This window comes from Camelus dromedarius, chromosome 16, assembly GCF_036321535.1.
Source record: "Camelus dromedarius isolate mCamDro1 chromosome 16, mCamDro1.pat, whole genome shotgun sequence".
Taxonomy (NCBI): Eukaryota; Metazoa; Chordata; class Mammalia; order Artiodactyla; family Camelidae; genus Camelus; species Camelus dromedarius.
The window spans coordinates 27,339,486-27,351,507 of record NC_087451.1 but is presented as its reverse complement, the minus strand read 5'-3'; the positions used below and the strand labels follow the sequence as shown (position 1 = coordinate 27,351,507).

The 12,022-nt window shown below is 62.4% G+C and overlaps 2 protein-coding genes across 12 annotated transcripts in view; one reads left to right on the top strand and one right to left on the bottom strand.

Moving 5' to 3' along the window:
• The window catches only part of HEXD (hexosaminidase D), a 16,796-nt gene extending 10,776 nt beyond the window's left edge, over nucleotides 1–6,020 (top strand). For 3 of the 4 annotated variants that reach the window (XM_010995509.3, XM_064495333.1, XM_064495334.1), the window contains 9 exons: nucleotides 607–771; nucleotides 1,839–2,022; nucleotides 2,810–2,881; nucleotides 2,972–3,167; nucleotides 3,426–3,508; nucleotides 4,582–4,660; nucleotides 4,733–4,834; nucleotides 5,003–5,092; nucleotides 5,699–6,020. In XM_010995509.3, the coding sequence (XP_010993811.2) occupies nucleotides 607–771; nucleotides 1,839–2,022; nucleotides 2,810–2,881; nucleotides 2,972–3,167; nucleotides 3,426–3,508; nucleotides 4,582–4,660; nucleotides 4,733–4,834; nucleotides 5,003–5,092; nucleotides 5,699–5,960 (1,233 nt within the window). In that variant the 3' untranslated portion in view covers nucleotides 5,961–6,020. Of the gene's footprint in view, nucleotides 1–606; nucleotides 772–1,838; nucleotides 2,023–2,809; nucleotides 2,882–2,971; nucleotides 3,168–3,425; nucleotides 3,509–4,581; nucleotides 4,661–4,732; nucleotides 4,835–4,922; nucleotides 5,093–5,698 lie in introns of those variants that run through there. The other variant, XM_064495335.1, reaches the window with a different exon arrangement.
• Nucleotides 6,012–12,022, bottom strand: LOC105102226 (cytochrome b-245 chaperone 1). Of its 8 annotated transcripts, none has more exons than XM_031469434.2 (8): nucleotides 11,887–12,022; nucleotides 11,267–11,554; nucleotides 10,764–10,983; nucleotides 9,937–9,978; nucleotides 9,272–9,345; nucleotides 8,625–8,721; nucleotides 7,921–8,065; nucleotides 6,012–7,555 (listed from the first exon to the last, which is right to left on the bottom strand). In XM_031469434.2, the coding sequence occupies exons 3-8, from the start codon at nucleotides 10,846–10,848 to the stop codon at nucleotides 7,435–7,437; spliced, it is 564 nt and encodes a 187-aa protein (XP_031325294.1). In that variant the 5' UTR covers nucleotides 10,849–10,983; nucleotides 11,267–11,554; nucleotides 11,887–12,022; the 3' UTR covers nucleotides 6,012–7,434. The 8 variants fall into 8 exon arrangements, with proteins under 8 accessions (XP_031325294.1, XP_064351406.1, XP_031325296.1 ...); XM_064495336.1 differs by having other exon boundaries at nucleotides 9,272–9,312; XM_031469436.2 differs by having other exon boundaries at nucleotides 10,764–10,890.

The following is a 12,022-nucleotide window of genomic DNA, read 5'->3' as shown; positions in this document are numbered from 1 at the left end:
GCACCCTGAGCTCAGCCGGTTCTCAGTCTGCTGCGGCCCCTGCGCTCCTCCCAGCCCTCTGCCCCCAGTGCCCCCGTGTGTGGCAGGAGAACACGTCACCTCTGCGGCCCCTGGGGGCCACCTAATTCCGAAGAGTTTTCCCTGAGGGCTGGTTCACCCACAGCCAGCCCTGGGAGGGAGGGGCAGAGCTGCAGGATCTCTGTTTGCACCTAAAGTTGCAGGCGTCTTTCATGAACAGACATTTCCCAATGTGTTGTTCCCATTTAGTTGGTTTCTGGAGCCCTGAAGTGGTCGTTTTTGACCAACGGTTCCATTTTGTACTTGTCTTGGGGGAAGGATTTGCCAACCTCTTCACTGCAGCAGGAACCCCCCGACTTGCAATTCTGCTGTGAATAGAAACTGTCTTTGGTTTTCTCACGCAGCACAGTTAGGACTGGAGGGAGGGAGGGCTATGCTCGGAGCTGCCCCCTCGGCCCCTGGGCCTGGTTCCCGCAGCGCAGCCCCACTGGGGACCCTGAGCAGACAGGGAGTCCAGACCCAGGGGCCCAGCAGGACTCAAGCAGGAGCTGGACTGCGTCGCCAAGCGCTCTGGTCCTCTCTCCACAGTTTGTGCTGAAGCACGAGGCTCTGGCTCACCTCCGCGAAGTGGCCCTCTTCCCCAACACCCTGAACCCCCACAAGGCCGAGTCCCTGGCACTGGTCGGGGCCATGATCGACCAGGTGATGGGGCTGCACCCGGGCGCGCGGTGGCTCCACATTGGCTGTGACGAGGTGGGTGTCTCGGCTCTGTGGCAGCCCCTCCTCTTCACTCCAGGGTCCCCTTCTCCCACCCAGTGGGTTCTTCTCGTAAATAGAAAAATAGTACCAAGGACAAAAGACAGGCTGGCAGAGAGATGTCCCCAGTGAGGGTCTTGGTCCCAGCTGACAGGTGACCGCTCAGGGAGACCCATGGAGCCAAGTGGGGCGCAGGCTAGTGGGTCAGGTGAGGATGACTGTCCTGCCCACAAAGGGCCAGAGGGCAGCCCCTGGTCAGGGCAGGTTCACGTCCTTGGGGCCGGTGTGGATGTGCGTTTGAGCCAGTTGCTCTTGCAACTGAAGAAGTATGGTTTTGGACGGCAGGAGAAGGGAAGTTAGGGCCACGGAGCACCAGCTGGAAAGGCAGCTCTGGGGTGCCCTCCTGTCCTCAAGAATCTCGGGCCAGGAAGAGTCCAAGCCGCCGAGCTCGGTGACCCGCAGGCCTCTGCTCGTCTGAGTTCCGGGCATCTGAGCTGGGACGGCAGTCTGCGGACACTGGACCCCAGAGCTTGGTCCTCATCTTCAAAAAATCTTCTTATGTAGTAAAATACACAGAACATAGAATTTACCTTTGTAACCACTTCAAAGCGAACCATCAGGTCACTTCTCAGTCCTTGGCGGTGCTTTGCCGCCAGCACCACCATCTGGTCCTGGGACCTTGCACCTCCCCGTCCCAACCCTCCGTCCCTGCACCCCTCAGCCTCCTTTCTCTCAGCGGACCAGCCCCTTCCGGTCCTAGTGGAGGCCCCGGTTCTCCAGCTTCATCCGTGCTGTGGTTGAGTGACCTTCCATCATGGGGACGGGCCATCTTCTGTGGGTGGACATCTGGGCATTCCCACCTCCTGCCTGCTGACCACCGGCCCACAGGAAGTTGTGAGCAGAGGTTTGGGTCTCAGTGCAGAAGGCAGGCCCATCCTTGGCTGCCGCCTCCCACGGGCAGCTGCCCCCAAAGTCTCCTAGGTCACAGCATGATCCCTGGCCTCGCCTGAGTGCCCGTGGTGAGGATAGGGGATTGGGGGAACCCACCTGTATCTCCCTCCCAGGTCTACTACCTTGGCGAGGGGGAGACCTCGAGGCGCTGGCTGCAGCAGGAGCCCAACACCAAAGCGGAGCTGTGTCTGTCCCACATGGAGGCGGTGGCTGGCCATGTGCTGGCCCAGCACCCCACCACAACGCCCCTGGTGTGGGACGACATGCTACGGGACATCCCTGAGGACCAGCTCTCAGGTCAGCCACAGGGGCAGGCCGCACTGAGCATGGGGGCTTCCTGGGGCTGCGGGGGAAGGAAGCGGAGCTGCTCCAAGCCCCTGACACCATGGAGAACCCCCATGGTGGGCCCACACCTGGGTTTCCCACTCCAGATGACCCCGTTAGGTCCACATCATGTGCTCCTCTCGTGAGAACGCCATTCCCCTAAAAGGTGCTGGAGAGTCTTTCGAGAGTACGGTTGTGATGGATCTGACCTGGAGGACAGCACGGGGCCCCAGGGGGCCTTGAGTGTCCAGCGTTCCTTGTGGCCTGGGCCCCACATGCCTGCATGGTCAGCCCTGCAGGGCCTTCTTCCAAGGTTCTCGCAGCTGGTGGAGGGCAGTAGTGCCCCCCAGCTCCCTTGGCCCCCCAGGACCCAGCCTGCCTGAGGCTCTGGGGGGAGATGGGAGGTTGCTGCCCACACTTCTGCAGGGCCTAGGTGTCCTCGCTGCAGCCACTGCCCACGTGTAGCCACCTGGGTTGGGATTAATTATAATCGGGTACAATCAGCGGTGTGTTCCTGTCGTACCTGGGCCTGGCGCCCCACATGCAGGTGGCGTTGCCCCCTCGCAGAGGCTCTGGCACCGCCGGCCTGGGGCTCACCCCTCGCAGCTCCAGCAGGTCCAGTCACTCTAAAGCTGGCTGGCTTTGCAGCCTGGTGTTTACTGCCTGAATCACGCGCAGTGTTGAGTCTGTACTTAAATCTGTCTTCACTCAAGAACAGGGGTCAGAGGGGTGGGCACCCACGGCCTCTCTCCGCTTCCAGCATCCAGGGTGCCGCAGCTGGTGGAGCCCGTGCTCTGGGACTACGGTGCCGACCTGGACGTCCATGGCAAGGGTCAGTGCCAGGCCCCTCCCGGTTCTCTGCCCAGACAGGCGCGTTTTCTCCTGGGGCCCCACCGGTCACGTGTCTCGTTTCCCCACGCAGCCCTCCTCGTGGAGAAGTACCAGAGGAGCGGCTTTTCACAGCTGTGGGCCGCCAGCGCCTTCAAGGGGGCCACGGGGGCCAGCCAGGCCCTGACCCCAATCGAGCACCACCTCCAGAACCACATGCAGTGGCTGCAGGTGGCGGGTGGCGTGCCGGCGGGCTCGCTGAGGGGCATCGTCCTGACCGGCTGGCAGAGGTGCGGCCACGCGGGCCCCAGGGATGCCCTTGGGGCCAGCCTGGCCCAGGAGGGTGGAAGTGGCCTCGGTTCCCTGGGGCACTCAGCCCTCCTCAGCCCATCCAGGGTGGCCTTCCTGCGTTCGGTCAAGGGGAAACAGCTGGCACTCCGAGGAGGGTGCGGGAGGAGCCTGGGCCCCGAGGACCCACTGCACAGAACAAGCCGCAGTGGCTGGTGCCCAAACGTCTGCTATGCTGAGCACCCTCTCCGTGCACGTAGGTACGACCACTTCTCCGTGCTGTGTGAGCTGCTGCCCGTGGGCATCCCGTCCCTGGCTGTCTGTCTGCAGGCACTCCTACATGGTATGGACTCCCTGCTCCTCCCAGGAAGTCGGGAGGGCAGAAGGCACAGAGCCAAGCACTCGGTGCCCCCAAACGCCACCACCCTGGGGCTGGACAGTGGTCTTCCAGCCAGTGAGGGAGGCACCCACAGCCCCGGCTCAGCCAGCCGCCCCCCTACCCCACCCCACTGCAGCCTAAACCCAAGACAGGCCAGGAAGTTAGGGGGCCGGGCCCCTCAGCAAACCCACACAAAAATGCCTCGTGGATGGGGTACGGGAAAGGGTCCGCCTTTGCTGTCTAAATATCCTGAATGCCTGGTGCTGGCAGGTGTGGAGTTGGCACCAGCAGCCCTGGGGGGCAGCACCCCCACTCCTGGTTCTTGGGGGAGCAGCCAGGTGCAGGCAGAGGTGCTCGGGGCGCGTTGCTTAGAGCCTTGAGGAGAAAAGCCGGTGGGGAGGGTGGGGAGGGTGGGGAGGCCTTGGGCACACGGATGGCGTTCATCACACTGGGACCAGGTAGGAATTTGAAGGATGCCGGAGTGGTGTTGGCGCAGGAGGACCCCAAGGTGCTGAGCCAGAGGGCAGGGAGGCAGGCACAGGACTGGTGTCTTCTGAAGTATTGGTTCTAAACTGCGGGGGACAGAGCAGAAGCCCGCGTTCTCGTAGCGCCGGGCCTCGGCGCCCCTCCCTGCAGGGAGCCTTGGCTAGCAGCGTGCCAGCTTGGAGGTGCATCCATGTCACCTGCAACTCACAGTCGTCCCGATGCTCTGGGGGCTTCAGCGCGGGACAAACCCCAGCTGCAGACGGCGCGTGCCACCTGGGCGGGCGGCACCGGAGGGCGGAGGGCTTGCCCTGCGGCGTCTCAGCGGCGTCTCTGCGTGGTCTTGTTTTCTCGTTGCTCGTGGGACACATTTTCACACGGGCTCACTCCTCCCTGCCGTCCTGGGGGCGGCACATGCCTGACTGGGCCTGGCCCGCTGTCCCCCAGTGGTGTGCACGCCACCAGGGCCGAGGGCCTGGAAGTCCAGCCGGCACGGGGCCTGAGCCCGCCCTCCTTCAGAGGCCCCTCTGACCACCGTCTATGGTCGGTTTCAGGAGGCTTTGCTGAAAACGTTAAAACCAGAGTGGAGAAGCTTCTCGGGATCCCAAGCCTGGAGATGACGGATTTTGCGAGGTAACCCCTCACCGCAGCCCTGCCTCTCCCCTCCCGGTCGGACCCGTCCTCAGCTCAGCGTTCTCTGTGCAGCGAGGGGGCCGGCTCTTTCCCGGGCAGCGACATCCTGGCCCTCGTCACCCAAGTCAGCCTGCACCTGCGCGACTCCGTGGATGCGCTGCTGGAGAGGGACAGGTGAGTGGCCAGGGTAGCAGGCCCCCACTGATGGCCATCCTGCAAGAGGACTTTCTGGGGGGGAACCACTCTTTCAAAACACTACCAGATTTTCAGGTCTTAATTGGACCACGATGGAGGCTGCCCTGCAAGCCCCACACGCCCAGCTGTGTGTGGACTTGCCCCCAGGTACGTGACGGGCTGGTTCAGCCCCTACCATCGCAGGCGGAAGCTCATCCACCCCGTCGTGATCCAGCACATCCAGCCGCAGGCACTCAGGTACAGCACCCACCCGGTGCCCACCCTGCGGCTGCCCACGCCCCGCTGCAGCTGGCAGCTTTCCCACTAGCTCTCTAGGTATCAGCCGTGGGTTCCCAGGTGACTCACTTGATCAGCTGTGCTCTTAGGTGTCCAAGCACCTAGGGCATTCCTGCCTGAGTGGTGGGGTCACCCAACACCCTGAGCAGGGTCTAGGGCTCAGTGTAGAACCAGGCTGCCTGGGGCCGATCCCAGCCCCACTGCTGTGTGTCACCCTGGGGACAGGGGCCCAGCCAGCCCTCCCTCCGCTCCTGGCTCTGAGCTGAGGCCAGGAGACTCCCCACTGAGCGTAAAATGCAGGCAGCTGTCATCAGGTCCCTGCACCAAGAGAAACCCCTCCAGCCAGGCGCGGGTGCCTTCCAGTGTCAGAGATCAACCACGACAGTCAGTCAGTCACTCCCCACAGCCCCATGCATCTGGCGCGCACAGCCCCGTTTTAAGGATGGGTGAAGCTGGGGCTCGGGACGTACTGGCCCAGGGGTTGCTCAAGACAGGAATGTAGCACATAGGCCGTGAGCTATGCCCAGGGTCCTCGCCAGGCGGGCTCACCACCATCCTGGTCCTTAGTCTCCTGACCAGGTGGAGTGCCCTCCGGGAGGAGCTGGAGGCCGCCCTGCAGCGTGTCTTCTACCCGGACACGGTGGAGGAATGGCTGGAGGAGAACATGCAGCCCAGCCTGCGGCGGCTGCAGACTCTGCTGGAGGACCTTGGTGAGGCAGCCAGCCCGGGCGGGACGCAGGCCAGGCCCCCTGCGGGAAGTGCCGAGCCTGGGCTGGCGGCCTCCCTGCCCTCGTCCAGCTGCCCCCAGCCCAGCACGCACTCCTGCTGACCAGTGGCCCTGGGAAGAAAACAGCTTGGGGGAAAAGGCACACCAGGCCTGTTTTGTGGTCAGCATGTAGAACTTTAATTCCTTTGAAATAAAAAGGAGTAGAAGCCAAAAACGCCACTGACAAAGATCTGAAGGACTCCGGCACCACCCCAGCTCCCGCTGGTGGCAGCTGGGCCCTGACCATGGCCAGAGAGCCTCCTTTCTCACCCAACCCAGCCCTGCGGGAGGGGAGCCGCCAAACACCCTCCCCCTGGTCTCAGGGCCTCTTCCAGCCTAGGGGCGAACACGCTAGAAACCAAATACAGTGTTCCACACTTCTGCAGAAAAAGAATTTGAGATTCAACCACTTAAAAACCTAACCGGCATGTTTAAGTGACCACGTCCCCAAACCAAGGGCTGGCTGGCAACCACCCCAAGAAGGGAAGTCTCCTTTCTCTCAAGTTCCCCAGAAGTCACGGTCTCTGGCCCAGGCAGCCTCAGAACCTGCTCCACCCGCCATTCCCGGGGGCACAGCCTCACAGGCGCCATGCAGGGGTGCTCTGGGCTCACGCCGAACCTGAGGGACTGACCTGGGTCCAGGGAAGTGGGAGAAAACCAGTGGTGCAGGCAGGGGTCAGCCTCCATGGGAGTGGCTGTAGCTGGCGGCCCAGGCCCTGCTGAAGGGCGGCCGTGAGCCTGGCCCATCCCGGCCACGCACAAACAGGCCCAGCCGCCAGGGCTCCCAAGAAGCTGGGGAACTGATTTCTGAGGGGAGGATCCTGCTTTTCAATGCTGCACGAGCCTAGAAAACCTGCCTCTGCTAAGGTGGGGGCAGGAGGTTACCCTCCCCATGAGAAGCTGGCTGCAGCCCTGGTTGAACCTGAGACGAGGCCCCAGTGTGGACAGCGGTCTGCAGGCTGGGGAGGCCTTGGGAGTGGCTTCAGCACAGCAACCAGGTGGGCCCCTGGGCATCCACCCTGAGCCCCAGCAGCTCAGGGGCCAGCACCTCCCTGAGGACGTCCAGCAAGGGAGGTGATGGGCAGGGGGGGCAGGGCAGGAGACCCGAGGACTCCCAAGGACGGCGTCCTCAGAGCCGGACCAGCTGCTCGCCCCACTGCCGCCTGCTGAAACCTCATGGCGCCCTGGGAGCTGACTTCCTGCTCAGAGAGCTCAGCCCTGGGCCTCACGCCCTGGGCTCCTGGGTGTCCTTCCTTCCCGTTTCAGAGGCTTGAGCCCCACATGGCTAAGGGCCTGTCCAGACCAGGCCACGCTGCCCCAGCAGACTGTCTGATTCCAGGAGGAGGCCTGTGCCCTCCCTGGACACCACGGAGCCTGCAGAGAAGGTCCTGCTGTGCAAGCAGCAGAAACAGCTGAGGGTCCTGCCCAGCGACTCCTGGGGACATGGCTGGGAGATGAGGACTGAGACGCGCAGGTGGCCCGTCAGGCCTGCTGAGGCACTGTCAGAACCGAGGCGGGGTCGGGGAGCTCCAGGGGGTCAGCTCTGGTTCCCAGGGTCGTCAGCCTCACTGTCACTGCTCTGAGACAGCTCTGCCGGACTCTCCAGACGGTGCAGCTCCAGAAAAGTAGCGATCAGCTTGGCGATGGCTTCCACGTCACTGGTCCAGGTCGGCCCAGGAGGAAGGGTGGGTGACCATGGCAGAAGTGCTGGCCACCCCGCAATGGCCAGGGAGACCAAGCCAGTCTCGTCCTGGGCCACCTACATCCAGCACCTCCAGGGGTCTTCCCCCAACCCCAGCCCAGCCCTCTGACCCCACAGGGGGACCCCTGATGTCCTGTCTCCTGTCCCTGTGGGGACCCCTGACATCTCCCTAGCAGGTGGTGTGCCCCACAGCCTCACCTCCCCCCATTCCTCTGAGCTCTCTCTGCCCTGCCCGCTGGGCAGTCTTGTGGGGCCACCTGGCTGGAGGTGAGGGGCACAGGTGGGCAGCCCTGGGCCATCAGGTCACCCACCCTCACTTACCTGCGGTGGCCCATGACAGCGCTCTGGGTGAGGGGGTGGGAGAAGCCCGTGGCAAACCGAAGCACCACCACGTGGCCCTTCCCAAAGTAGCGGACCTTCTCCTCCTCCACGTTCACATCCCGGATGTCGCTGAGCAGGACCACCACTGTGGGCAGGGCCAAGTCAGGGCCGTGTTCCCCCCGCCCCACCCCTCTCGCCTGCGTGCTGACAGTGACTTCAGGGCCATGGGGGATCGAGTCACACCAGCCGTGAAGCAGAAAACGTGCCAGTCTGTGTCTGAGGCTGGGCCCCAGAGGACGCCAAGACCCTGACCTTAGATGTCACAGGTCAGTGACTGCAGTGCAGGATCAGTTAACATCCTGTCTGGGTAAGAAGGAAGTTCCCGAAGACCCATGTTCCCCCTAGAAAGCCCGCTGCTTTTCCCGCAAGGGTCTAACAGGTCAGGGAGCGTGGGCTTCCTGCTTCATCTCCCCCAGAAGCTGGAAAGTGCCTTCCTGGTCTCGAATGGCTAGTCACTGAGCTGAGGCTGCCCAGCAACTTCCTCGGGCCTGGGCAGGTCCAGGGCACACAGTGTCCACGAGGCAGGACACAACCTGGGTCACCAAGCGGCCAGCTGGAGCCCAGCCGGTGTCCAGGCCTCAGGCCAGGTCCCTGCCATCACAGCCGGGCACGTGCACCCTGTGTCCTGTCCCGTGATACCTCACCTTGGTCGTGGCCTGCTCTGCACAGGGTCAGCAGCTTCTTGTACAAGCTGAACGTCTTCAGCACCACCTTCCCAGTGCTCTTGTTGAAGACAACTTCCTACAACACCGGCCAGAGGTGGTCACCTGGCTGCTGGCCTGGGTGCCAGCCTGACACACAGACCTCGCAGACTGCATCCACACCCTCACCAGCACAGGCTCTCAAGGAGCCATCCCACCCATTCCAGTCAGAACCCCAGGGCCCCGCAGCCTGATCCCTCCACGGGCCAGGGCGAAACGAAGAGGGACACTCTTTCACACAAGAAAGAGAAGTGAGTGCAGCGAGCAGGGCGTTAAACGTGGGATGGAGGCCGGGGGACGGAACGCAGAGCAGGCCAGGCGGCTCGAAGGACACGCGAAGGGGGACAAGAGTGGTGAGGGAGGCGGACCCGCCCTTCTATTTCACCAGAAATTCTAGAATGACAGCTTCAGCAGGGTCGTTGGCCCAGAGCTGCTCACAGACAGGCGACGTCCAGGGGCCGAGTCCGGCCAGCAGAGCCCACCAAGCTCAAGTCTCAGGCCGGGGGCCCAAGGCCCCTGGGGCCTTTCTTCCTGCGTTGATCCCCATGCAGGGAAGCCCGGAGCCCAGCGCCCTTCCTGCACGGCCTCACCTCCCAGTCCTCCAGGTTCTGCACGGCCACGAACAGGCAGCCTGTGACATAGAAGAGCTTCCAGCCCAGACTGTCTGGGGAGCAGACACAGGAGATAGCGGGTGAGGGACGGCAGCAGAGGGGCAAAGGCCAACGTGCCCACAGGGGTGCCCCCACCCCTCCCCAGCATGACCACCTCTCAGACACTGGGCTGGAGTGGCATCTGGGGCCCAGCCACCTGCCCACACCTGCAAGGATCCCCCCACAAGGCCCCACAGCACTGCGGGCCCTGCCTGTCACTCAGGACGTGCTCCACCAGCTCTGCCCTCAGCTCCCCTGGGCGTCTACCCAGGGTGCCCATCACAGCCTGGTCTGTGACAGCAGGAAGGTGGGAACGCTCACAGGGAATGGCTGAAAGAACAGATCGTCCCAGCAACGGAACCTGAGGCAGACATGAGCATTTCTGAAGGATGTTTTATAACAAGTGAAAATGCTGGAGATACGAGCCAAAAATGCACTGTGAGGGACAAACCAGCACATGAAGATGGGGCCGTGCCCTCAAACCAGAGAGGCAGAGGCAGCCAGTCCCCAAAGCCACGTCCTGGCGGACACAAATGTCAAGCTGCCTCCTTTTCTCTATTTTCCAGACAGCTGAGGAGGGTCCTGGGGGCAGATGAGCAGCTCACCTCCACTGTAGTAGGCAGCAGCCAGGCCAATCGACAGGATTCCTGCAGGGAGAAAGCAGGCATCTTCCCACTGGGCCACCACCAGCCCAGGACCCACAGACCCTTCCCATTGCCAGGGACAGCTGAGGGCAGGGAGCAGTGGGCCAGGAGACACCAGGCTCAGAAGTAGGGGGAACATCCAGTAAGCCTGTTCAGGAGAATGCTCTACATGAGTCACAGTTCACTGGATACACATCTACACGAAGCTCCAAGGCCAATGGGGGAACCAGAAAGGGGAGCCTGACGTGGGTTTGAGTCAACAGCACCCGGTGTGGAATGCAGACAAGACTGCAGGTGCAGAATCACAACCTGGCACCTGACATGGAGCAGGCAGGGTCATGGGAAAGAAGGACCAGAGACGGACCGCTGAAGGCACAGTGGCCCTCTCCTCACCCTTCGGATCAGTTAGGCCAGGGCAGCTGCCGGGCGGTGTGGGGCCTCCAGTGGGTAGTGACACGGACAGAGGCCGGGGCCTCCCCCACTTACTCCTCACTGTCGCCCGTCACATGGGCTCGAGAATAAATGAGACGCTGGGGACCAAGTGTATGAAAGCAAGCAAATAAGGAAGTAAGGGACCCCAGGAGTGCATGCAGGTGTCAACCAAAGGATGAAACAGACAGATCACCTGTAACATGCGCCTAGGATAAAAGTTGGAAGGATACAAAGAAGTTAAACAATTGCTACTATGTTTTGGGTTAGTAGAACAGAACAAAAATTTAGTTTCATTTTCATCTTTAGAATTTTTCAACTTAGAATTTTAACTTGAGAAGAAATAAAGGCGTTCTTACCAACCAGCAGGGACCAGGACCTGATGCCCGGAGCCCTCTTCAGATGGAGGCGGGAGCTGGTGCGCGTCTCCACCTGCATGTACATCCCTGGAACGTACTGCCACCACTCTAGACAGGCGACCGCGGGCTGGGAGGGGCAGACACACAGACAGCTGGAGTCCTTGAGCCACTGCCCACAAGCACTCAGCTCCTCTCCAGGACAGGAAGCCGGGGCACCCACCTGCAAGGCCCACACAGGCACAGGAACCAGTCAACCTGTGTTGGCTGCCGTCTCTGCGGTCAGGCAAGTCACTTAAACCCCTAGAGGCCCATTTCCTCTGTAAGGAAGGCCCTTCTCTGCTCAGCTTCAATGACTGCACTGGGGCTACGTCTCCTGCTCAGACTCCCAAAGTATCAACAAGCACTCGGTCATCGCCTGCGCCATCTGACCTGGAAACCTTGGTCTCCTGAAAACCATTAGCCCCCAGCAGCCTTCACACTTCCAGCACCCTACCAGAACCTACCGGAACGCCCTAGTTCCCTGTGCTGGCCTCCCGGAAGGGGAACTGAAAGTTCATCACGGTCTGAGTCTACTGGCACTGACCGAGAAAGTCAGCTCTGCGGTCTCCTCCAGCCGCCAAGACAACGGGCTACACCCAGCGGAGGGTCCGCAGGTCCCAGAGTATCTGCTGAGGGAATGAGTCGCCAAGGGGGCCGATCTTCCACACGTGGAGAATTGTGCCCTGCAGCCTGCAATACGCTCGAAACGCAGGCTCCAGGAATCCCGTTCTCGGTAGCCTTTCAGACAGCCCCTGTAAAAGTCAGGTCAAATTTCTCACAGTTGCGAAAGTCACACAAACGACGCCAGCCAGGATCCTGGGACGGCACCGGCTCCCTATCCTCACATTTCTCATCTGTCCCCACGCGTGTCTCAGCCGCCCACGGGGCGAGGTCACGCCCCCGCCTGCCCCTGCGGCCGCCGCTCGAGCCCCGCCGTCTCGCGCGCCAGGCCCCCGGGGCATCAACCAGGGCTAGGTCCCGAGATCGCGCTCCCGGAAGGACACCGGGACGTGGGAGCCGCTCCCAGCCCGCCCCGCGACCCCCGACGGCAGCATGGCCCCAGGCGCCTAACGCGGACACTAACCTGCGGGCATTGACGCGGAGCGGGAGGGACCTCAGGGCCTCTGGACCTGCTGGCGGCTGACTTCCGGCCCTGGGGGCGGGCCGGCGCTAACTTCCGGACCCGCGGAGGTGGTTGGAACAGCCGACTACCGGGGGTG

Excerpts from the sequence above, each read along its gene's own strand:
- LOC105102226 (XM_031469433.2), bottom strand. Across the intron at positions 8,722-9,271 it reads AGAACCTGGAGGACTGGGAG|GAAGTTGTCTTCAACAAGAG; the intron begins GTGAGGCCGTGC and ends CCGGTGTTGTAG. Across the intron at positions 7,556-7,920 it reads GCTGTCATGGGCCACCGCAG|TGACGTGGAAGCCATCGCCA; the intron begins GTAAGTGAGGGT and ends GACCTGGACCAG.